The sequence below is a fragment of the Drosophila rhopaloa genome, unplaced genomic scaffold, assembly GCF_018152115.1.
Source record: "Drosophila rhopaloa isolate 14029-0021.01 unplaced genomic scaffold, ASM1815211v1 contig_163, whole genome shotgun sequence".
Classification (NCBI taxonomy): domain Eukaryota; kingdom Metazoa; phylum Arthropoda; class Insecta; order Diptera; family Drosophilidae; genus Drosophila; species Drosophila rhopaloa.
In genome coordinates, this window is record NW_025335043.1 from 9,324,181 (window position 1) to 9,350,597 (window position 26,417).

Here is a 26,417-nt window from a genome sequence, read left to right on the forward strand (position 1 = left end):
AAACTACCGGAAAAGCATTCCCCTAGATTTACCTAGACAAACATACGTGTATGTGCATTCGTTGCTGGCAATAAATAATGAAAATATCCGAGTGCCTCAGAAACAGAAGAAAAGTTTCCGGCTAACACAGAAACAAAAAATGCCAAGGGAAAATGTTGGGAAACGAATCCGTATTTCCTAGCACATAAACCTTATTTCAGTTTATTTATTTTGGAATTAAATTTCATGGTTTCAATTTTTTAAAAGGCAGTTATTAAATATTTTCCTACTATTTTAAATACCTGAAAATCCAAAGCATGTGGCTTAAACGTAATTCCTACTAGCTCAAAGCTTTTCCTGGAATAAAAGAAACGATTTGTATATTCATGAGTGTCGTGCTCTGAAGCTTTGCTTTAGAACATTTCAAATCTAATCCCCACATTCCTGATGTATATAAATTCCGAAAGGCAAAACATTAAATATTGAGCAACGCTCCGTACATTTGATTTATGAAAACATATTACTCCCGTTGCTATCCTGCAATGGGAAAGGAAACTGCCGGAGCCAACACACGGATATTTGTGGAAGCTCCTTCCACGGTCTGGGAATAAGCATATGAAAAACTAGCTTCCGTTACGTTTATGATAATATTTTATTAAAGCGCAGCATGCCACTATAACTACGGGTTAGCAGGCAAATGGAAGGCAAATGGAAGTTGCACGCACCCAAGGAGTCGTAGAATCGCAGAAGAAACTTGCAAGTTGGATGTTGAAGACGATGACGATGACGTCGACACACCCCGCCAAACGTCCGTAATAAATTTATTATTGTGCTGCGGCAGAAGTTCGAGGACGGTGGTAGTTCAATTTCGATGCCATAGATAGCGCAACTTTGGCCCGACTCCTGCGGTCTTGACGCTGCGATAGGCGGCAACAAAGTTTTGCCTTTGGAACTTGTTGCATTGACAACCTGCAGCAGAAGTTGCCCCTTAGATTGCAACTGTGAGGTATCTCTTAGATAATGAATAAAGTCATGATTTTTAAAAAATAATTGGTATTAAATATCTACCCTATTCTTTAAAAAAGAGAGGTTTCTTTGAGTAACAAAAATCGATTTTAAAATTTAAAAGTTCAAGTTTACAAAAATGACAAAAAATCGACAAAAAAAATACAAACCAAGATGAGTATACAGTTTTTTAGAGAATCAAAACACAATCATTTAGAGGTATGCCACTTTAAAATATGATGTTTGTAAGAAAAGTTATGGGCTTAGAAGTGCAGGTTATGGGCCACTTTTCTGCAAATCCATTTTTCAAAAATTTGGAAAGGGGTAACATCATAAAAATTACGAAAAATCTACCCAACAATTCAAACTAAAATAGAGATTCAGATTTGTAGAGGGTCAAATCACAATCATTTTGAGGTATGCCACTTTGAAATCGGATGTCTGTGCGAAAAGTTATGGGCTCATGGTGCAGGTTTTTGGTCACTTTTCGGTAAAGACAATTTTCGATAATTTGGAAAGAGATTAGCTCATAAAAATAACGAAAAATCGACACAAAAAAACAAACCAAGATAATGATACAAATTTTTTGAGAATTAAACCACAATCATTTAGAGGTATGCTAATTTGAAATTGGATGTCTGTAAGAAAAGTTATGGGCTTAGAAGTGCAGAAGCCTTGTAGAATACTCTGCAAGGGTATAAAAACGCCATCATGAATTTTATTAATGTTTCTGTAGTATCTAGTGTTACAGTCTTAAGGAATTGTCTTTTGAAGACAAATGTTACCGTTCTTGAAATAAGTTATGCAAATAGTCAACTTCTTTGTCTGTCTTTTTTTTCGGAGTGCGTGGATGCTTCTGCGGCAAATTGGATGCAGTCCTCGCAGCCGAGCTGCAGTTGGCAAGCGTGTTGACAAGCGCCACGCAACGCGATAGCACCGGGGGTCGGGCATCCAGATATGGTGGGGGATATGCCAGGATATACCTTTCCTCCGCCGCAATATAAATAGCACTGATTTGCGCTAACAAATACGGAGCGGTGGCTGTCGCTATATGCTATCTGCTATCTGCGACTTGCTGGCAACCCGAAAGTTAAGCCAACCAACCATACAACCCATTTGTTTATTATGAAAATACGGGCTGCTCGGTCTCGTGAGTGGAGCTCCTCCGTATCCGTATCGCTGTCTCCGGCCCTCTGAGCCTGTGTGTGTGTGTATCTGTGTGTGTGTGTGTGTGTGTATGGGGCAGAGTGGATTGCCGCCTGTGTGTGAGTGCTGCCCACAAAAACCTTAAACTGATGACACACTTCACATGGAGGTTTCTGCCTCTGGCTCTGGTTCTGGCTCTTTTTTCGTTGCCGTGTGCCCGTTCACAGAGGCCACAGAGAAAAAAAACCCGATTCAGCTCAAGATCTTGGCATCGAAAATGTATAACAAAGGCCTCGAAGTTCTTCTTTGGTATCATTTTAAAATAAAATTACTTTTATCTGGTCCTTAAAATCCCATCTTCGAAATCCGTTTAAACAAATATTATTATTAAGGCAAGATCGTCCCTGAATCTCTGCAGAATTTGTGTATACGAAAAATCCAATGTAACTTTTATCCTTATTTATATTATTATTTATATTATTTTTAATTTGTAATTTGAACAAATTGAAATTTTAGTTGAAAACAAGGATATGTAGGCATATTAAATGAGTAAAGTATGTAAGATGAAAGGACATTATGAATAGACTTATTAACTACACACACCCTTAAAAGGCAATACAATGGAACTTAAAACTACAATTTTATTTATAAATTAAGAACGATTTTTTCTCAGTGTGGTCCGCAACCGGCTTTCGGTGCTGCATTTCCGCTTGAATGGCGTCTGTGCTCGGAGCAACTAACAGCCCATTGACAAGGGGCCGTTGGTGGGTGGTTGGTGGGTGGCTTGGGGGGTTGTTGGGATGTTTGGTGGGTGTATGTGGATGTTGATGTGGATGGGGATGGAGGGGGCAAGTGTGTCACCACACACGACCACGTAACTGAAAGGCATACTTACCGTTTTAAAACTGTGCGCTCTGTGCATGGCACACTACTATATTGACTTTGAAGCATAAAAAGCTTTCCCAGATACTCCAATACACTGGAGGCGAACTCTTTATTACCGCCCAAGCCGGAGTCATGTAACTGTATCTGCTAGTGTGGGTATTGTACAATGGACGCGTTGGAAGCCATGCCTTGGGAATAAAGCACGAGATGACTTCCTGATCGATCTGGCTTAAGTCCGGGCCTCCTTGACGGCTCCTGCCGAAAGCGGTCCCTGGGGTTTGGCAAACTTAGAGAGGGTTCCATCCCTGGCCTCCTCTTTGCACTCCACATGGGCCTCGAAAAGGGCACAGAAATCCCTGATGTAGTTTTCCAAACTGGCAATTCGCGATTGCAGTTGCACAAAAGTTTGTTCGTCGAAGATCTTCAGCTTGATTCTATCGCCGGTATCCATGGTTATGGAGGCCAGATCATGGAGATTCCTGCGATCGTCGAGAATCTTGGTGCACAGGCGACTGAAGTGCGTGACAAAGTCCTCCATGTCCTCTATTAGTTCGTCCACCAAAAGGTACTTCTTGGTTTTATTCTGAATAGTTGTTGGCTTTGCAGCTAAATAGGCAAAATCGAACTTTTCGCCAATGGCTTTTAGATCATCAGGCATGCCCTTTAAAGCCACCTGGATGCAGACTAGAAGACCCTTTAATGAGAGAAAAAACAGTCTTAAAAATAAATATGAAATGGTCCTATAAATATTAAGTTACATTGTTTAATAATGATCACATCACAATATTTTTTTATCATTTAAATATTAAATATTATTTGTTTCTATTGTTATAAATTACAACTCACGTTCATATCGGTGATAGCATGGGAATCGGAGTACAGTTCATAATCTGGCCACCAGTCCTCTTCTTCATCCTGGAAATCATCTCTGATGGCAGGCACGATGCGAAAACTCAAGATTTCTTCAAGTTTGTCCAATCGCGGCTTCATTACTTCAACAATTAGATTTTGTAGCTCGGCGATTTCTTTACTACCTTTGGTATTTTTGGGGGCTTCCTTAAGCAGTTTATTTAGGATTTTGGCGGACTGCATGTTGAAAATAAATAATAATAAGCTGTAAGTTAGTCTATTGAAGTTGTAAGGGGATAGCTCGAGCAGAGAAGAGTTTTCTATGAAGGGTTTTCTATTGCACCATTTTAACTTTAGTTTTGAAGTAAAACTCGGAATATGTATGACCCCCAGAATTTTCCCATCCTTCCTGTTTTCTGGGCTTAGGTTTTGGACATCCGCTTGGAAATATATTTCGAGTGGTGAATATTTTGCTGTAGTTGCAGCTGCCTCAGGAGAACGGTTTACGCTGCGTATACGCAACGTTGTCACAGTCTGTTTGCTTTGGGTTTATAAAACTGTCTAAATCAACACACAAACATAGACATACACGAAGGCACATAAACACTGACAAATCTTAAACATACACATAACATGTTTGTTTATGCGCAATGGTATTTTTTCGTTCTGTGTTTTTGTGAGCTTTTCTCGTTTTAAACTAATTTTAGCCGGCACTTTTGACCAACAATAAAATGCAATTGTGACCCTTGAGCTTTCGTATTCTGACTTGGGGCCACAAAAGCATAAATATAGAGGTGTAAATATCGTAATAAATTCATTGACCAGAAAAGTGCCACAAAATCCTAAATAAATAAGAAGAAAAAAATATTTTAATACATTTATTTAGTTAAAAGTTTCGGCATAGTTTAAGTTTTGTTTGGTTTGGGTCTGTGCAAAGAAGCAAATTACTTTATCTTTTGAAGCAAATTAATTAGTAATTACTTTTTGGAAATATGTCTAAATTTATGTTCTCTTTCTTTTTATTATATTTAGATTGAGCAATTTAGTTTAAAATCCTTTCTGCACTTGCTCAAAACCCAGAAGCTTCTCTACTCTGATTTTCCGCTGCAGTTGGTACATATGTATCCACTTGTATATATTTGTATATATGCCTCGTACTCCCCAGGATAAACAGACTGGCAGATAGGCACTGTGACAGTCGCAGAGGCAGAAGGACAAAGTGACTGAAGGAGACCGGGGGAGACAGACGCTTTTGCAAAAACGTTGGCGCAAAAACTTTGCGAGATTTGTGTCAGCTCGTTTGAGAATTAGTCGTAGGTTTTTAGCAAAATTAAAAAAATCTGTCACTATGCGGTTGGCATTTGCCGTCTCATTGTTTTTCGGTCCCCTGACGGAGATCCCGATCCCCTTGCTCCGCCACTCCCCAATTTTTCAGTCCCATTTCCATTTCCCCCGCTCCTCTTCAGATTTAGCTTGTGTTTCCATTTCTGTTTCTCTGCCACCATTTAGATAGTCACTTCTGCTTGCTGCACACGGACACTGCAAGCTGTATTCATTTAAAATACAAAAATATGTACTAAAAAATTAACAAAAATCCCACCAACTTGTATTGATTTTATTCCGTTCTAAATTAATTGAAAGTTAAAATTAATATTAGATTTATCATAAATATGAATTTTATTAAATGGTTATTAAAATTCTATACTCTTTTGCTTTGTGAGTTTAAAAAAATAATAACTAATAATAACAAAACTAATAACAGTTTTATAATTTAAGTATTATCTCCTTAGTTAACTTGAAAAGTTTTTTAATTGCATTAAAACTATTATTACTTGGTGGTTGAGGCGAGTCATAAAAACAAATGATTTTAAGAGGTCTAATAACCTAAATTGCAATACTTCATTTTACTCACATTTCCTGGAAATAAAAAAACTCTTTATTCCTGAGAGATGAATAGATTTTTTTTATGCGTTTGTTGAAAATTACTTTTAATAACAGGTATTTATAAAACACCAATTCGCTTTGTATAGATTACTGAACCCATTATTTGATATAGTTTAGTATGCTGAAAACTTTTTGAATTGCGACAAAGCCATTATTATTTGGTGCTTAAGAGCACTCAAAAACTGATATTTTTTGGAGCTGCGACCATAAAATTGCGTATGTGTCTGAGGATCCGTATCCGAGTTTTGTATTATGTACTCTCTGCGCTTTGATGCGACTATGTCTTAAATAATTTATGTGCCGCAAAATGTGCAAAGTAATTTATTCTGATTATATGCAAAACAAGAACCGGAGAAAAAAATGAAAATGGGCATCAAATAAAATGTGAAACGGCCGCCGAGTGTCAAAAAAAGAGCTCTGGAGTCAAGTGCAGAGTAAAGAGAATTAAGTCTTGCACCTGAACCCAGTCTTATTTTTGGTTTGCCAAGCAATCCGCCTTTTGAAGGAGGGCCGTAAAAATTTATGTTGCTATAATTTAGCCTTAAAATCGCACCAAACCTCAACCCAGCTCATCCCAAAAGTGAAAAGTGGGCGGCACGCATTTAAACGGAAATAAAATAAAATTACAAAAAGTGCGCAACTTTTTGACGTTGCGATTGTTATCCTCGTTGCTCCGGTGTGTTTTCTTTTTTTGTTTTTTTTTCTTTTTACTAAGGGGCCGAAACGGCTGTCAGAAAGTGATTTAGAAACTATGCTATGACCCGGGTAATGGTACCTTGGCCAGGTCGAGAGCCGAGTTCTCCGAGTTGGCATTTGTTTGTTGTCGGCTGTCGACTGTCGACTGTCGGCCGCCTGTCGTTTGGCGGCTATAAAGTTGAATTTAAATTTTAGCATTTTCGGTATTCCCATTTCCCATTTTCAATTCTTCAATTCCCATTTCCATTCGCGTGGCTATTGAAATACCTTGAAACGAATTGAAGCCCAATTGTTTGCACATTTTTGCGGTTAGCTAATTGAAGCCAAATTCCAGTTTGCTAAATTATATTTTCGGTAGTCAAGTGGCAAATGCGCATAACTCATATAGTTTTGGGCCCGCAAAAAGCCGGTGGCAAATATGCTGAAAATGTCAAAACGTCGCTTACATATTTAATGCGCTCTAACAGGCTTAATCAACATTACAAAGTAATTAGAGTTAATTCTTTTGTACTCGAGAGCGCACAGACACCTGGCAGTTTGGTGGAAGTGGCTCAGGTAGTCGCCGCAGTCAAAGTGCTTACGCATGTAGCCCCGTGACACTGAACCTGGTGACGATGAAAATGGAAATGAAAATTACGATGAAAACGACGATGGCGATGACGATGACGATGCCAGTGATGATGAGGACGAGGATGAGACCCGTATCTGTAAACTGTTGCGCGGCAATTTGCATGGTTAATTATCTATTAACTTGAGCATAACTTTTTTGGGTGGTGCGAGTGCAGGATTCTCAGGATTCTCAGGACTCGGCACTGCTCACAAATGCAGATACCCTCGCAAAAACACAAGCACACGCGAATTAGGAACCTCCAACTGTTCCGGCGCCAGGCGAAAATATATACATCCACTTCCGCTGTTGTTCTGGCTGCCATTCTCATTATATAAGAGGTAAAGGGAACTGCGAAAAATTAAAAAGCTAAAAGGAATCAAGCGAAATTGTTAATACCTTATACATAGGACATAGGACATGAACATTGGGCGGAATTTCTATTTTACATTTTATCCATTTTTATTGCCATATTTGAATTATAAACAAATAAATAATAACATCAACGAATCCAATTGTTATTGAAATGCATAACTATTTTTTTGATTCAGATCAAAATCATATAAATTATATAGTTTAAAAGCTATAAAGGCTAACCACACAGTTAAATAATCCAACTTTAAATTCGTAATTGTTTTCTTAAAAACTTTACAAACCAAATCCACACAAATTCTAAATATATTTATCATAAAACCATACATTGTGTAGGAATTTCCATTTCGTTTTTATTTAAAGTTAATATAAAACTTAAGGGCTTCTTTTCGTAGTAGAGACAATAAATACAAGGTAAATCATACAGTCCATATACCTCTAACTACATTTCAGAAGTAAAATTTATAAGTACATGAGCAGCGTCAGCGGAAACAAGTTTATGGTAATCTTGATGCCTAAAGCTTTCCTTTGTTTTGATGCCGCTGCATGCCGTAAATTTCACTTATTAAATATTTGTGCTTAATTAAGAATTTAACTCTTACAACCAGAGTAATGTTGTGAGGTAAGTGGCATCAGGACCAAACTTTCAGTGGCATTGGGAGCACAGTTCAAAGTAGGCTTTAAGTTTTATTGTTTATAATTCAGGCCAGGGTACGTGTGTATAATACCCCACATGTAAAGCTACCACGAGTTATGACCTTCGCTAAAACTTTGACTCACTTTTAACAAGTTGAAGAAAACTATTAAATTAATTTAAAAATCGGATTATAAATCTTTCCAAATATAAATGTGATTTCTAAAAGCATGACCTTTTTTCCTAAGTAGTGGTCAGTAAAATATAGAAATTTAATATAAATAAAAAGACCCAAAGCATGAAATAGTATTGATTTGAAATACACAAGTGCCAACATTTGTCAAACAATGTGTAGTAAATCTCTCAATGCCAGCGACTTAAATAAATAAATCTTGTTTAGTAAATAAACACAAATAACATTTTATAGTTTCTATAAACATCGATTGAAAAAGTTCCTTTCTGATTGAGACAATTCAAGAGTTATTGCCTGGCAATGGATTTCGTTCGACTTGCAAACACATTCGAATCGAATCCATTTTCGGTTAATTTTTAAGAGCCCCCAATCGATCTCTATTATTGACACATTTTTGACAAATTGCCAGATAGCCGCAGCGGAGAATGGGCAGGATCTGTGGGTAGGACTTTTCGTGAGTCCTTTTTCTTGTCCTGTAACTCGCAACTCGCAAGTGAAACGTGTCTGGCATTTTTGAGGAGCACGGACAAAGGGCCGGTTTACCTTTCTGGTTTTCCGGCGAATGGCGAATGGAAAAGGGTCAACGATTTGCGTATTATTTGCTTTATTTTCAATACGCAGGACGAACCCTCGTCAGGAGGAAAGGACTCATTGCTAGGCAATGAATGCCTCGTTGCCACTGCGCAAATATTATCCTTCTGCTCGCTCTCCTTGCCGGCATGTTGTGTCCTTGCTCCGCTTCTTTCGCATTTCAGTTCATTTCTGGCCTTAATTATGTGCGGCACAGAACAAACAACAAATGCACAAGCAGAAGCAGAAGCACACATGTGCACATGCACTTTCAGCCCAGTTAATTGCTCATGGCACTCGGAGCACTCTGCGCCACTTGACCGAGCTGCCGCTGCTGAGACGTCCTGCGTCTGCCGTCCTGACATCCCCCTCCTCATCCTCATCCTCATCGCCATCCCCATCCCTCTCCTCATCCTGCTGACACTATTTTAACTAAATGCTCACCTTAAAATCATATTCCAGCAGGATCCAGCAGCACCGAAAATGTTTCTTTTGCCTGCGGCCAGCTTTTCGTTATTTAAAACGGCCTTTGTCTGCGCTTGACCCTCTGTCACAAAAGCTGTTGTCGTCCGCCTCTCAAATCCCTGTCTGCACTGAGAAAAAAGCTTACCTAAATTAAATTTGGATATTCAAATGAAAAAAATCATTTAGATTAAATGCTGTATATATATATGTATAAACAGTAGAATAGTTTTAATAGCTCTTTTGTAACAAACAACAAGATTTTAAAATGCAAAAATTAGTGTAAACGTACTTACTAATAAATGTAAGATCTAGCCGAAAATGTTGATTTCTTGGTTTTTGAATTTCATGATTTAGTAAGACAGTCAGAGTTCATTTTTGGAACTCACTTTGGCTTAAAAAACTTATGTGACAAAGCATATTGAAACAACTTCATATTGATATATCAAATGTTTTTTATTCCGATTGCTATTGAATTTTTTTTTCCGTATTCTTATTTACTTACGCCTTTTCGTTGGACAGTTGCCCTTGCAACTGCTCGTTGTCGTGCACAATATTGCAGAGGCGACCGGCTTTGATGTCCCCTTATCAGTTCATCGTCCTGAATTTCTGTCGTACTTAAGGAGCGGTCGAAAAGGTTCTCGGTGATGTCGAGGCTAAGCCCTTTTTGCGATGCCCAGATAGTTTTTCTTTTCCAGATCCGCATTGAAATAAGGGATAATTTGGAAAGCTTATACTTGGCTAAGCAAATGTACATGTAATAATATACCGACAGTAATTATTATTCTGACGAAAAATGGGATAGCCTTAAAAAGGGACTTTAGTTTCCTCCTTAGAAATGCGAGATACAGAAAGGACATTTTCTTTTCCATTATTCCGCAAGTGCACAATGGTTACGGTTGTCAATTTACTTAGCCAAAAATGCAGGTAATAATGAGAGCAAAGCCAGCGGCAGTGAAAACATTCAAAATGGCGACGTCGACTCACGCCCAAAAATGCCACTTCCTGCGGCTTAATTTCCGTTTCAAGTGAATTTCCTTGCCGCTAATTTTGTTGCACACACATATTACTAAGGAGCACGTGCTCCAATGGAAACTGGGCCACACGGACGCGACCACGGACGGAATGGCGGACAGGAGGACGGACAGGAGTACGGACGCGGACACGGACACGGACACGGACACGGACCCGGACACAAACACGGACATTGCTTTCATGCTTCGGCTCTCCGACCAGTGATTTTCGCCGGCTTGCCATTTGTTTAGCGCATAGTTGTCTTGAACCAAACCAAACCAGACCAAAACAAAGCAAAGCCAGAAACAAAGCGAAAACTTTAATATCCGCACTCAATGGCACAACAGCAACAAGCTACATGGCGAACAATGCTCACTTCAATGTCTATTGATGGGCCACGTGTGTGTTACAGCCCACTATCATCCCCTCGGTTCCCATCTATGTATATCCTAGCCGAATCCCTCGCTTTGTCATTGACCAAAGTTTGGCGACGTTTATGCGCAGGAAATGAAGGTATTACAGGAGTTCGAGAATTTGCAGGGGATTGTTTAAATCATATGATATTGTTTGGCTAAGAATTACTTTTTTCTTATAGAAATTAACTAATTAAATAATATGATTATAACCAAAATTATTTAATTACAAATAAAATTTTAAGATGTTTTTATTTTTAATAGAATTATAAAAAAAATTTTATTATCAGACGTACGAATTCAATTATTTTGCAACTTAATAAAAATCTTTGTTCAATTTACAATTGCTTTATATATTTCTAAGACCATATTTAATATTTCAATTCTTACAATTAAGGCATACAAATAAGAAGAAATTTAATTGGGAAACCTTTTAACAAACCTCGCTTAGGGAACTAGAATTCACTCAGCATTAGTACTATTTTTGTAGTATATTTCCGCTATTACGATTCGGGCAAACTATATATTTAGTTTCTTTCGCCATAAACCCGGGGTCCAAAAGCCAAAGTGAGTCTGCCACAGACTCTGCGGATATTAAGCCATTGTAAGGCTTGCCAGCACGCTTTTAACCCGAAACTCAACGAGTTAGCGTCTCAGACAAAACTTTTTTAACTGAGCTGGTAGCATAAAAGCTCTTCGGCCATTACTATCATTCACAGGACTCAGTGGCAGGAGCAGGAGCAGTAGCACCAGCAGCAACAACTACAATAACCGGCTGCTATTACGATGGCTTAGTCTTGGGATCCCCGGCTTGGTCCTGAGTCCCTGAGTCCTGCATTCCGGAGTCCTGGCCCTGAGTGTTTGCTGCCATTTTTATTTGCAGGGGCTGAGTTTATGGGCAAATGTGCATTGAGCATTTGTGTCTCTATTCCTGGGGAAGTGGGTCTGCGGCCAGAAACAGAAGCTGGCACAGGACTCAGGACCTGGGCGCATTGTTTGTGGCTCATTGTCTTCATAGGCCCATTCCCACAGTCCGTAGTTAGGATCTGCGGTTAGCAGTTCGACTGCCAGCTTGCAAGTGGGCATTTATCCAGGCCCCTTCTGGGCTAATGTGAAATATGCATGCTTAATTGTAATTCTAAATCCGAAACCACGGCACATTAGTTGTCCGTACAGCAGTCACTGTTGCAAATTAACATCAATAATAAATTTCGATTTGCGGCAATTACGGATGGGTCTAGTCCTGGATATACTTTATCTATGCATATATGGTATATACAAATTGATTGATTTATTATGTATAGACCGGTGGGCATTCATTGTGCAGGCTGCGTTTCGAAAATTATCCCCCTCGCATTACATTGTACGTATTTATATTCCCTGCTAACACAAATGTTAATATTTAACGCAGGGCTATTTAGAAAAAATCAATGTGTATGGCAATCCCGATGCCATAAACGTCACATGCATGCCGCCCCCAAAGGCGACGGTCGCTCCCACCACGGCGGTAAGTCATCATCGGCGAGGAAAATAAACCAACAGACAGCGCGGCAATGGTTGGCATTTAAATTAATTAATGAATTGCCGGGCAAATCATCTTACTGATAAATTACATTAAAATTGCATTATGTCCGCCTAAGTGAGAGTACATTTGCATGGGATTTGCGTTTATTTATTGAGACGGCTAATGCTGCAAATAACATGTAATCAGATACACTTATGTGATGATGTATTTTTAATCCATGCACACTAAAGTTATATTTGTGAATTAAATAAGCTCATCGGGATAATCTTGTTGGTTTTTCAGGCGGCAAATTTGAATATTCATTTTGCACTACAAATATGTAAATAACTCTATCATATAAAATTTATTTAACTAACAAAGTGGTTTACATTTAAGAATATATACTAATGGGCTAGGTCAAATACAAATTATATTCATTTTATTAATGTAATGGCTGGAACTCAATAAAAATTATTCATGTTTGATCACTATTTATTTTATCCTTCTTTTTTATAATTTTCTCTCCTATTTTGTATCTCCTATAATTTTGGCAATTTATTTTTTATTTTTGCTTGTGTTTTAAAGGATCTGGATCCCATTTATGTTGAAGGATCTGGAGATCTGGTATGTTAATTTCCAAATTGTTTTTTTACTTAAACCTTTTTTCCTCTATCATTTATTCACTTATCTTTCCTTCCTTCTATATTTTTTGGCCCCAAGAGTGGTTTAAACTTCGAGGATGTAACGGATGTGAATTTTGGAAGTGAGGAATTTTGGAATACAGACTTTGAGGTTAGTCTGCAGTGGGAATTAAGAGTGAAATTAAATAAAGCACTTGTCACTGCATTAAGCAAGGACAGCTCAGTTGGAGCTGCCATTGTTTTGCTTTTGCTATTGACAGTGCTGTTGAAAAGCCATAAAATGGGGAATTTGGTCAGGCAGAGAGGTCAGCCGTGTGGCTGCACTTTGCATAATTGAATATTTATATTTAGTAATAAGTAAATACCACGAAGTGAAAATCAATGCATCCGACAACAGTTTGCACTCTGGTGTTAATGAGTTTTCGATCTCCCCCTCCGCAGGCGACGGACATCTTCGACGCCAGTGGAATGCAGCCCCCGGGACAGACGCAGTACACGCACGAAAGGCGTAAGTGCATCCCGCCGGAATCCAATCCACTCCAGCTAATGTGTCCTCTGCTAATGCAATGCTAATTTTTTTTTCCGTACTCTTATCTATTTTTTTACAGCGTACCGCGGCACCAAGGGCGAGAAGGGAGAGCGGGGGCCCAAGGGCGACAGCATTCGCGGTCCGCCGGGACCGCCAGGTCCGCCCGGGCCCAAAGGTGAGACGGCCGCCTATCCGCCCTTTGTGGAGACTACGAGTGCGGGGGCTGTGAGTATTGCGAATTGAGAGTTAAGCATCTGCACAGAGAAAAAATGGCACCGATATAGGTCAACAAAGGTCTCCTTGATTAATGATTTACATTTTTGGTAGGCTAATAATCTTTAAATGGGCTATCCAACACAATAGTTTAGATTCCTAAAAGTATTTAATAAACACCAATACCAAATATTTGATGATATCTCTTTACGTACTAACAAAAATAAATAGAAAATGCCACAGAAATATATAAAGATTTTTATTCACTTCCAAGATGTTCCGAAAGTCCATAGAATAATTCATTTTAAAATTTGTTCAAGTTTTCAAACAACTTATATTTTAATGTTACAAATATGTGAAAAGAGGTTTGGTGATAAAGAACATATATTTGCTATTTTTTTTTGAGTATTGAAAGAAAGGCCCAGTAACCTTAGTATTATAATATATTTCCCTGTTACAAAGAGTGTAGTAATTGAATTTAAATAGGGTAGGTGAAAAAAAGCGGATAAGAACGTAAAACTGAAGTACAATTTTTTTTGAGATAAGTTATTTTAAAAGCGATACTTATAAAGTTATTCAATTAAGTATTAAATTTATGAAATATTCTTAATACAAAAAGGCAATCCTTTACATATGTTTTTAATTGTTTTGGTATAAAAAAGAAATTGTTGACATTATGAAATTGAAAAGCTACAATTTTTTCTCTGTGTCGTTGTGGCGGGCAACGCGAAATTGCCTGCCTGCCATAACGATGACGATGACGATGTGCCGTGGTAATGTGATCCGAGCCAAAGCGAGGTGCTAAGTTTGTATTCCATTTCTACCCAGAAATACACTGGCGAGTGTACATGTAATGCGTCTGATATCCTAGAGGCCATCAAGGACAATGAGTCGTTGCGGGAAACGTTGCGAGGAGTGCCCGGAACGCCGGGCAAGGATGGAAAGCCAGGTACCCCTGGTCACACCGTAAGTACAGCTCCATTTCACTTAGAGTGAATTTCTCTATCTATTTTCACACAATAGCAGTGGGTTTATTAACTATGGCAAGCAATTTAAGAAGAAATTAAAGACAGCAGTTCAGAAGCTCGTTTTATTGTTTTCATATTCATGAGAATCATTAGTTGGTATCGAAATACTTTTTCCTAATAGCAATAAAAGCAAATACACATTTTAGGACCTTGAGATAATGCTACCTTTTTTGTCCAACTAAGTATTTGAGTAACCTACCTAATTTTCAAAAAATATAGTAATTGACTGATAAGACTACGGCAAAATTTCAATTACATTTTCTTTTTTTAAACCATATTATCTATCGTCTATAGACTATCGGTCTTATACGAACTTTATAATCAATCTAAAAGGTACTTAAATCATCGGTAGCTGGAACTAAACTTTCTTTTATGTTTTTCTTCCGTTCGTTGGGATTATCAGTGTGTACGGCAATTTCGAGTTACAACGGGTTGGCAAAAAGGCAATATTTGACATGAATCTAACACATTTTCAATTTCATTACACACATCGTCTAATCTCCAAGAGTGAGTGGCTGAAGGAGGATGGACTTGTGAAATGGTGAAGATAGAGGAAGATTTCAGAAGGAGCTGAATGTTTTCCTATGTCAAACATCATAATTTGCACTGTGTGTGTGTGTGTGTGTGTGCGTATGCCTGTGCATGTAGCCGGAAATGGAAAAAACGTTAACGTACACTCACACACACACACGCAATCACACTCACAATCGCGCAGAAGATGAGGAAAACGGGAAAATGGGACCGAATCGTAACGAAAATTTCTTTATGCGCCAGCTCACGCTTAAACACTTATCCACTCTCTTCGGGTGCTACTCGTTATATTATCTCATCAAACGGGTAACGTCTTTGGCAACCATAAGAGTTCACTGTGGATACACAAAGGATGTCTCCATGTCGCCATGTGTTGAACTACACTTGACTATGTACTTGCCATTTACTTTACTCCATGCCGTGTGTGTACCCAGTGCGGGTCAAAGGCAAAGTCCACAATGTTACAACCTCACTTAAGTGCTTATCACGCAACAGGGCCAAAAAAAGTGAAAAAAAAAATGAAAAATAACTTTGAGCAGCTAACCGAAAATAGAGAAAGCTTTGAATGCATGTCCATTACTCTGGGAATTATTCAAAATGCGAAAGCAGGCCAAAGACAGACAGTACTACAGTTCTAAAGCCGTCCGTCTCCATTCAATCTCGCATTTTCTGGGGCACTCCAGCAACCTGTGGAACGCAGCCTCTTCAATGCGATGCAATACATCAAAAGGAAAGCGGTATGCCGGGCATTCTGTGGTCCATTCGCCAGCAGCTAACTGCTAGGGAAATATGCCAGCTTACCCTTAAAACCCGGCCCCAAAATCCCTCCACCTCCTTCGAAACAAAGCTCCCAAAAGGCTTTTTGCTGGCACGGTGAAATATGGCAAGCTGGCGCGCATACCGGAAATTCCTGCGACAACTTCGTTGCCCCATTGCTAATCCCTTAACTAATAGCAATTAATTTAAAGGACGACGATAAGCAACAGCTACACAGCAAAATAAGAACAAGGCACGCAAATGGCTCACAGCGTGACCATTTTGCATAAGATTAAGAACATCGGGAGACACATTTTTTGTGTACCCATCCATGTCGGCGATTGGAATGTGAAGAGCAACCGACCGACCGACCGCCAAAAACCCAAACCCAAGCCCAAAACCTTATCCCGATCCCAGGGGCTTCGAAAACCGAAGCACATACCAAATAGACGGGCCCAGCCGCGTAGATTAATGAGCTCGGACTAAAACGCAACGATTATGTAAATCGACCGCAGCCAGGTTAGGAAGCCCGAGAACCCCCAAAACTCGAACTCCAAGTCGAACGCCTTAGACCATGTAGAACTTGCCATGTAGACGTAGATTTGTAGCCGTAAGGACGCAGGACACGTTATATGCACGCCCACTAATGTGATTTATTTCTCTGTCGCTGCCGGCGACGTTTCTCCCCCCATCCCGTCTCTCCCCGTCCCGTTTCCGTTTACATTTATCCAGGGAGCCACCGGAGTGCCAGGAGCGAGGGGCGCCCGGGGGTCCGAAGGTGCCCAGGGGCTGAAGGGCGAGCCAGGCGTCGACGGGCTGCCCGGAGTCGTGGGTCCGCCGGGACCACCGGGTCCGCCTGGTTTGCCCGAGAATTACGATGTAAGTATTCCCAAAAAAGGAGAACCTATTTGAATTTATTTACAAGTTTAAATGCTAAATTACGTCTTCACGGGTCTTGCACGATGAATTCATTACCAAATGTTAAAGTGCATTGTGTGTTTCAAGTGGAGTTTGAGTTCACTTTTGGTTTTGTAGTCCGAAATAATTGAAAAACATGCAAGGCTTTATAACGAAAATATGATCGTCAGGGGGTTAATAGTAAAATCAAAAATAAATCAATTCAAGTCTCCTAAGCTTATAATTATTCAAAGAAAACTATGATAAATAAATTCTTTAAAAAAGTTGAACAATATTTAATAATAATTGTGTAAGATTTCTCCACTGAAACGCTCAATACTTTCTTTGGATCGTCCAAAGTTCTATGTCTTTAATTATGCCTTAATATAATATGGTAATAAATTATACATAATACATTTGCTCCTTGTAATTTTTACATAATTTCTACATTTCATTAAATCTTGTTTATTTAAGATTTAAATTGTAAAAATAAAACTGTGTCAATAACTTTTCCGAATGTTATGAGTTGATACTAAGCAAATGTATTTATAGCGAGCAAGAGTATTTATTCTTCGGCTAATCGAAGATATTATTTGAAATTTTTCTTACTTCGTTTTCCCTATGCTTTCGATCAAAATTGCACCTTTACATTGGACAAACAGAGGCGTGATGGCTAATGCAGTTGCTCGATGTCTGGACCCGTATCCTTCCTCGTCGTCCTTCTGCTACTCCTTGTCCGTCTGTTTTCAATCACGCACATCCTTATGAATTGCGATTGGCCAAGGTAAACGTCCGACGTGTTTTACAAGCCGCACAATTTGCCTAAACTAATTTCCTTCCTGACTCGCGCAGTAACTGTGAAAAATTACCACCCTGCTGGTGGGTCATGGCGTCACGCCAGCTTCAAAATCAGATTCAGATTCCGGCTCAGAGTCTGCCAAAAGCAGGCACGTTCACTGGCCACCATTGTCGTTGTCGCGAATGCCACAAATGGCCTATCTCAGCTAATAATCTTAAGACCGCAAAGGTTCCGCGGCAACATCTCCTGGCAAAAGGGCCGAAACATAAGCGTCTTGAGCACGCGAGCCGACCGACCTAACCCAAATTGAAGTGGAGTCACCGTGTCGACGTCGAAGTCAAGTGGAGTGTACACAAGGAAAAATTTAACCTATTAGAAACTAGTAATTTACCTTTTTATTTAGCAGCCTTGTGTAGAGTTTATTAACAAGAATATCTTGTCTTGGAAATAGTTATATTCGGTTTATTCTAGTATCCTAGAAATTCAACCAAAGAAAATTATTAAAACAACGATTAAGTGTTTGAAAAACATTAATTAGAAACCTGTTATATGAATAATATTAATTAAAAAACGTTGGGTATAACAAAATTCTGAACATTTGTCTCTAAAAGTTTTTTGATTAGACAGGCTTTTTATATTGGTTTTTAAGATTTAATTAAAGTTAAAGGAAAGATTGATTGGAATAGGATCTCTCAAATATGATTTTAAATTTAATCCAACTTCCTTTGGGTTATTTGGGAAAGAACGACAATATCCATATTTAGTGATTTCAAATTTACTTTAACACTTTCTACTAAAAAAAATACAAAATTCTTCGAGGTCTGAATTAATGTTTAATAATTAGGAAATAGCTATCTTCTTGAATTTTTTAAAGGAAAGGAATGTAAATATTTTCGGTGCAGTTGTAGTCTTGGGTTGAGGCCCTTGGGCTGGCATGGGCTCAGTTTTCAGCTTTCAGGACTCATGATTCGGGTGCCGCATGCCGCATGCCACATGGCAATGTCGATGGCGGTGTTCCAGCTGGTGGCAATTACCGTTATCAGCGCACGGCGCTCAGTTCACGCGGTTAAATGCGGTAACACGCACACAGATACAAATACAGATACAGATAGGGAGCAGGAGCAGGAGCAGCCAGTCACCCACACAAAGGCGAACACATCAGTCCTGACGTCCTGGAGTCCTGCGTCCTGGCATCCTGGTATCCGCACCGTTGCCACTTTGAACCCTTTCATGCAAGAGTGAAACTTTTCTTTTTGCCGCCTCGGCTTTATCACCGCATTTCAACGCCGTATGTTGCCCGCTTTCCATCTAACTGTGGATTTGGGTGGGGGGTTGAGTGGGTGGTTGGGCCGTAATCATTATCGCACTGTTACGTTTATGAAAGTGTCAAGCTACTTGTGGTCGACGAGGCGGCAGTAAAAATCAGACATCCACTCGCCTGGCGGCCCACCGCCCATTGTTTAATGTCGGAGGGTTTATCATCATTATCATCAGCGCCCCAGAGCCAGGGCCTTTTAAAAGCTTTCTGTGGGTGTCATACCCTCGGTGTTATCCTAAGGATTGGGCGGTGCCAGGACACACAACTAGGAAGCTACTGGCTGTTAAACAAATGGATTTGAGTTTGGGCAAACAATAATAAAATAGGAAACAGAAAAAAAAGGGGAAGACCCGCTAGGAGATTGTCAATGAAAAACACTTAACAAATATTTAAACATAAAATAATTTATTAAAAAATGTTACAGGGTATAGAATTAGCTTAAAGTTGGAAATAAACACGACTTTCTAAGGCCACATTTAGAGTCCTTAAGAGGGAAATGCTTTTATGTTTATTAGAACGACTTTTGATTGTCGACACGACTTCCACTTTTTCAGATGTTCCATTCACAAATCCAATTATTCACGCCCATGAGTGTCCCCCCGGTAAAAGTTGCAATTTTGAAACATTTTCTGATTTGAAACCAGTGAAATCATCTACTAATACGCTTTAATTTCACGCCCATTGCTCTATATTATTGTAAAACGTATATCGTATCCACAAAAAAAATTATGTATTCTTGTAACAATCAACACATAAATAACAGATAAATTGGAATCCGACCAGGACCTTCAAGGTATAAACATTTTAACAATTTCATCTTATGTTCCTACCACCATCACTACCACTTATATAAAACAAAACCAAAAGGTTTGCCATGGGGCTAAGCGATGGCCAGCCAGCCTTTAATGGACTAGAACCACTTGGCATCATTAGCCACGCCCCGAAATCTGAGTGTGCCGGTACGCCCCCTTAAAAGCAAAAAAAAAAAGATCATTAATCAAATTTCCGCCGTGTGTGTGTGTTGTTGGTGTCCCTTCGTCAAAAAAGGGCCGCCTGCTGCGGAAAAAAGATCAGAGAAATGGGGCCATGTATCGAAAATAAATTGTACAACAAGCAAATATTTAACAAATTACTATGCCTATACACATACCCGCACAGGAATCCCTAATGGTCAACTCGATGGGCACATTCCGGGGCACGACGCAGCCGGGGGCCAAAGGAGTGTCCGGCGAGAAAGGTGATGCCGGCCAGAAAGGAGAGCGCGGCGATCCGGTAAGTCAGAGGGCATGTCTAATAAATGGCCCGGCCTATCCTCACCTCTATTTCCCCACCACCCCCGAATTCCCCTGTCCCCTGTCCCTAGTCGTGTGTGCGTGGGTGTATGCATTACAAAGTGTTTCTCGAGCCCACACGATTGTTGTTTCAAACATTTAATAATTTCTGCCCTATTGACTACTCAATTGATTTTGAGGCTTCTTAAAAGGGCAATCGGGCCAAGCAGCTTGCCGTTCTCCTTCAAATGAGCAAACACAGGCTGCGACGAAAATTTGCTTTTGACCAAAGCAATAATCGTGTTTGGCAGGCCATTTTGGGGCCTACATTTATGATTTAGGAATGTGAGTTGGTTATCGATTTCAAAGAGAGGTAGCCAGAAATCAAAGGATTAGCAATATGGATAACATATGTTATAAAGTCGTGAGCTAAACATTTTCAATTCCTGGATAACCAAACTAAGATTGATATATGTTCTCGGTCTGATAATTAAGTAAATGTACATTACAAATTTTGATAATATTTGAACTTGAAAAATGAATAAGCATTAATAAGCATAGTTCCACCATTAAGTTAAATGTTTTATTGATTGATATAACAATAAAAAAACATTTTAAATTTAAACTTAAATCCTTTTTATAAATAACAATCAAATTATGATTTATTGAAAATATAGAGAATAATCAAAGTACGAATGGCTTACTGCCTGTCCATAAAGCTTAAAATTCTTGAGATTTTACTGCTCTCTAAAAATAAATATCCGGCAAATAAATTCCAAGCTATTAACCCCGTGAAAGGATAAACGCCCCAGCTCCTCAATTACTTCTTTGAGTTCAAGCTAAATTGTACCCAATTTGATAGATAGTAATAATTCTTTTGGGGCGCTCACAGCTCCAGCTGAGCTTCTCGTCCGACCGCTTTCATATTTATGGCATCGCAGTCATTTGTGCAGGAAATACACAATTTGGGACATAAATTTCTATCAGCAGTTGGCCCGGAATGCGTCACTTGAGACGATGCCGATGTCTCCTGATTTCTTGTCTGGTCGGGGGCCAATTTGTGTGCATTTATAGCTCATTTGATTTTCACTGGATATGTTGATGATCATAAGGTGGGGAAGGGGGTGTGTATATATGTCCATCCCCCCCCAACATAAACTATTTCGTTTCGTTTCTTTTCACTTCTCGTTTGGCATTACTTTCATAATAAGTTTTTGCCATTTGGGGAGCTCATCCTGCTTAGGCGACGCTTACTTCCCAGCCATTACCCTGTATGCCATTTAGCAGCTTAGTTGGGGTGGCTTTGCACCCTCGGACTCTTCAGGATGCGGATCCGTATTCGGATCGCCCCTACGTATTTCTTTTATGTGCAACCTCAAAACTTAAATCTGGGCAGCAGGGCTCGCATAATGTGCTTGTTGTTAGTCTGTTTGTTTGTCGGTTTTTGCCCGGCTTTAGCCTTCGGTTTTGTGGAAAGGTCTCCTCTCACGTGGACGGTTTCCGGTGTCGCAAATTACTCCTCGGAACAGCATCCAAATTGGGCCCATAAAGACACGGCCACGACCTTTGATATACATAAGTAATATTTATGCGGCTTGTGGCAAGGGAATCTGGCGTAACAAGGTCGCTTTTAAGTAGTTTCCCCCTGGTAACCACACCTGGAATTAATCGTGCGTGAAATAAAAAGAAATTATGCAAACAGCCGCCCATCCACGAAGCTCACACGTAAAAAAAAAAAAATCGATTGGGATTTTATGATAAATTTACGCCCAATTTGTCAGGGAGACGGCGGGCCCCCAATCTCCAGTTATTGCATTACAAAATTTCGGGGAAAACTAATATGGAAATTAGCATTTTAAACGTATGAATACACGCACAATTAGGTACGTTTCATTAAGCCTAAAAAACAGACGCACACAGGGATCTTGAGAGACAGTCGGCGGAGCAGTCGAGTGTGTGTGTTGCCTTATTAATTATTCATTAGTTGGTATTAAGTTGGCGATATGGAGCAGGGCCCAAGGAAAACAGGAGCCTGGATCAGCCATCCAGTCGACCTTCATACTCCCCGAACTTTACCCAACATCAAGCGTGCGAATTTATGGCGAACCATTTAAGGCGCTGATGATGTGGAAGACGACGCTGGGGATGAATTGAGTCGGGCCTCTGCGAGTTTTCGATGGAAAGGAAGGAAGGAAATTTCGCACAAAGGCAAAGGACCCGGCGAAGGGAATATGGTTTTGTGTTTTCGGGCTTGTCACCAGGCATTGCATAAATTTCCTTTGCGTGTGTGCGGGATTTCGGAATTGATTTGATTTCAAAATGAGTTTGAATTGAATTTTTTCTGTCGTCGACAAAACGTTTGAAATTGAGTTTTACGGCCAAATTAGGCGAGAAAAGAGAGAGAGAGCTGCCATCCCGATGCCCAATCCCCAGATCCTTTTTGCCCCCCGGGGGCACATGTAGCCGTATATTTAAGACCGTAAATCATTTCACACACTTGCTTTCGTTTCTCCACCATATTCTCGTGCCCCAAAAACAGGGTCACAAAGGTGCGCACGGACCCAGCGGCGCAAAGGGTGAGCCCGGCGAACCGGGAACGCCCGGACTGCCGGGATTGCCGGGACAGGCCGGACAGCCCGGCGGACTCGAGGGCCTCTCCTCCAACGGGACCAAGGGCGACAAGGGCGAGAAGGGCATGCGGGGGCGGCGTGGAGGCACCGGAGCCACTGGACCAATCGGACCTCCCGGAAAACCCGGCGCCATGGGCGATATTGGACACTCGGTAAGTGAGAGTGGGGGGGTGAACTGGAAAAGGAGGGAAAACGGGAACCCTCGCAACTTTTGCATGCATATTCATGAGATTGACCAACTTTCACATGCTTTCACCCATTCTGGCCAGGAGCGTAGCCAAAATCATATCATGGGTTCAGGCTTTCCTTTTGCGGATGACTGAAAACATTGTTTCATTAACGGAATAATAATATGGCACAATTAATTTTTTCGTATATTTTTAAACACTTGTTATTTATTTTTTACCAATCAATAAATAAGGGGTTAATTTAAATTACATTTTCTAAAGTTACAAAATGGAAAGAAAACTTAATAAATTTAAAAATTGTATCTCTAATTGAAAGGCTTTGATAAATTTTGAAACTGAACTTTCCTAATCAATAATATAGTTGTAAAATCATGGCTGAAAAAAGTCTAATTTTGTTTCTAAATTAAAATTGAGCAATTAAAACAAAAAAATATATAAAATGATCTTTATGGATAAAATTAGAACATCTTTCTGATTATAATATATCTTATATATTACGGCTGAAATTATTTGCTCTTAATATAATGGTCACTTAGGCAATAAGCTGAGATCTTTAATGGCAGGAATATTTTAAGTAAAGGTCAGCCGTATTAAATTTGTAAATGAACATTTTCTCCCCCCTTGCTACACCCATGATTCAGGCTCCATTGTTGTCGCTGCCTTACAAAGTTTTCAGACAAACAGACATTTTTTGGCCGCATTCGCGATCTAGACAATCAGGGCACTGAAAGTGGTTGAGACACAGGATAAGAGGAGCTGAAATAAAAAGAAAAGGACGAGAGCTTCGGAATAAACTCAAACGAAAAGTATTTTAAGTGCATTTTCATCACGGTTATTCGGGACGCGGCAGTCAGCGCATCGCATCACATCGCATTGCACGATTCCAATTGCAGTTTACCCCGAATTTCCGGCATTGTTCCGCAATAACAACAGCTAAGCAAAGGCCAAAAAGGAGCAAAGTTTCCTTTTTGGAACGGAGTCAGTGAATCGGGAGGCAGCAGGCGCGTGTGCTGTGCAGTGTCCTTTGGCATTCCATGGCATTCTGTGCCAACTGGCATCGTTTACCGCCCGAAATCAGAATCAAGCAACGTATTTACATGAGCTGCCAGGACACGGAACTTTGGCTCAATTGCCGGAACGAGCGGAGAGACAGAAAGCGCTGCGACCGGAGAATTGTTGCATTTCGGAACGGCAAAAGTTTGCCCGTTTTGGCCATAGTTCAAGTTGGCAGTTTGGTCCGATTTCTTGCACTAGAAAACTGCTTTCGAGCCAACTTCGTGTGGCTGTTGTTGGTTCTTGCCGGCAATGATCTTATAATTTGCTCCCAACTTCCCCACTTACGAACAGGCGAATGTGATTTTTTGCTACGTGCTCCTACCGTTTAGGAAATCTAAAGGACATCATTTTAATAATTGAACGAATTTTAAACAGGGACAAAATTCTACCATATTGCATAAAGCTTTGTAATCATTATTGGGATTTTTCTATATAAATTGATTCCCTGATTTTCAAGAGCCTTAATCTAATTGATTCGCAGGGGCGCCCTGGCATGACAGGACCAAAGGGTGAGATGGGTCCCAAAGGACCTAAAGGCGAATCCGGCGGACGCGAAGGGGTAAGTGCCAAAAGTCGATGTCAAGTATACGCCCTGTCTGACGGCAGAATGGTGATGGATCACCGAGGGTATCGGGCTACTGACCTCACAAAACTTGTCCGCAGGTCAAGGGTGACAAAGGAGACCGAGGTCAGGATGGTCGCGATGGCCTGCCAGGACCTCCAGGACTTCCATCCACTGGCGGCGGTGATGGGGATAGCAGCGGAGTGCAGTACATTCCAATGCCAGGACCTCCAGGACCTCCGGGGCCACCAGGCCTGCCGGGTCTATCGATTTCGGGGCCCAAAGGAGATCCCGGAATGGATTCGCGAAGCCCCTTCTATGGCGATGCCTCCTATTACGGGCGACCAGGTGAGATAAACCAAAAAAATCCTTACAAAACTATTGTAAATATGTGAAATGTGAGCTTAGTTAGTGGGCTAGTGGTCAGTATGTGTACATAGTTAGCATTATCCTTGCCCAAGAGCCAATACCTAACCGATAATCCAACCGATATCAATCCATGTCATTTGCATCGCACTCGTCATCAAGGAGCGCGCTCATCCTTAGACGAACTCAAAGCACTGCGAGAACTGCAAGATCTGCGCGATCGGCCCGATGGCACAGCCGGTAATCGAACTACTAACTAACATACAATCTACAATCTACAATCTCAACTCCATCCACCATATTAGCCGTAGTGGCCTTTGTGAATGTTGCATGACTCCCCCCGTTGAACCAGCTAATTGCCTTCAGTTCCCAAACTTATACACACCTTTTCGCCGGCATGCCTTATTCACACCCATTCATGAACTAGACCCATTAATGGGGCAGCAAGTTCCTCATATTTGCACATCATCATTAACTCATTTGCCGTTGATAGAGTACAACGTGTAAACATTTTCTTTATGCGCGTATTTTCACACCGTCATGACTTTTCCTTCGCCAAAAAAAAAAGAAAACCCACGACTCATGGCCCCCACACAGATATTACATATTTCAGTTACCAGTAGCCTGAAATACTAGTGTTTGGCATATTTTTGGCGAGCATTTGACTCCCTTGGTCCATTAGTCAGCTTGGAGAATATAGGTGAATGTGCAGATGAAAAATTTAAGCACAATGTTTTCGGTACATAATTTCAGGCACAAATGTAGTTATCCATTTTTATTTTTCTCTTTATTTATATTTCTTGTATAAAATGCAGAAAGAACAAATAGCATTTGGAGGACTACAAATTTGATAACATGATAATTATTATTTGCCTACCCAGTTAAAAGTATTAATTTACATTTGTAAATGCATGAGCTCTGGCATATTTTTGATATTATCAAATATCAAATAAAATGAAAATAATGTTTGTAAAAATGAATTTATATATTTCCTTTACCACAAATACTCAAAATACAAAGAGATACTTTATAAATAAATATTTATTACCGCTTGTGATTTAGCACATGGAAAGCGAGCATTTAAGTGAATGCAGGGTATCGAGTTATGTGCCATAATGCATGAATTATCCTTTCAGAGACGCCACGCCAGACAGGACATTCCCACAAACATGAGGAGACCCTGGGGCTCCTGGAGGGCGAGGAGCCCACCTACTCGGCCTCCTCGTCGAACATGAACATGAAGATTGTGCCCGGCGCAGTCACCTTCCAGAACATCGATGAGATGACAAAAGTGGGTGTCGATTGGTTAAATTTGGCAACTGCCATGTATTTTTAAACTCTTTTCGTCTTTTTTTGCCG

General features: G+C 40.1%; 2 protein-coding genes across 11 annotated transcripts in view; one reads left to right on the forward strand and one right to left on the reverse strand.

Moving 5' to 3' along the window:
• LOC108039647 (collagen alpha-1(XVIII) chain) overlaps positions 1–26,417 on the forward strand; it is a 67,716-nt gene that overhangs the window by 33,092 nt on the left and 8,207 nt on the right. For 6 of the 10 annotated variants that reach the window (XM_044458177.1, XM_044458182.1, XM_044458183.1 and 3 more), the window contains exons 5-16: positions 12,181–12,276; positions 12,859–12,897; positions 12,994–13,065; positions 13,356–13,422; positions 13,523–13,668; positions 14,485–14,622; positions 16,704–16,850; positions 20,144–20,257; positions 22,796–23,038; positions 24,612–24,689; positions 24,794–25,040; positions 26,195–26,349. In XM_044458177.1, the coding sequence (XP_044314112.1) occupies positions 12,181–12,276; positions 12,859–12,897; positions 12,994–13,065; positions 13,356–13,422; positions 13,523–13,668; positions 14,485–14,622; positions 16,704–16,850; positions 20,144–20,257; positions 22,796–23,038; positions 24,612–24,689; positions 24,794–25,040; positions 26,195–26,349 (1,542 nt within the window). The remainder of the gene's footprint in view (positions 1–12,180; positions 12,277–12,858; positions 12,898–12,993; positions 13,066–13,355; positions 13,423–13,522; positions 13,669–14,484; positions 14,623–16,703; positions 16,851–20,143; positions 20,258–22,795; positions 23,039–24,611; positions 24,690–24,793; positions 25,041–26,194; positions 26,350–26,417) is intronic. The other 4 variants (XM_044458184.1, XM_044458185.1, XM_044458186.1 and 1 more) reach the window with 2 other exon arrangements.
• Positions 3,089–4,398, reverse strand: LOC108045927. Its single transcript, XM_017125417.2, has 2 exons — positions 3,862–4,398; positions 3,089–3,709 (listed from the first exon to the last, which is right to left on the reverse strand). Exons 1-2 carry the CDS (start codon positions 4,105–4,107, stop codon positions 3,245–3,247), a joined length of 711 nt encoding a protein of 236 aa, XP_016980906.2. The 5' UTR covers positions 4,108–4,398; the 3' UTR covers positions 3,089–3,244.

Bases quoted from the DNA above. Each gene is read 5' to 3' on its own strand.
- LOC108045927 (XM_017125417.2), bottom strand. From the start codon at position 4,107: ATGCAGTCCGCCAAAATCCTAAATAAACTGCTTAAGGAAGCCCCCAAA. The intron at 3,710-3,861 runs GTGAGTTGTAAT...CTCTCATTAAAG, and splicing joins ATGCTATCACCGATATGAAC to GGTCTTCTAGTCTGCATCCA.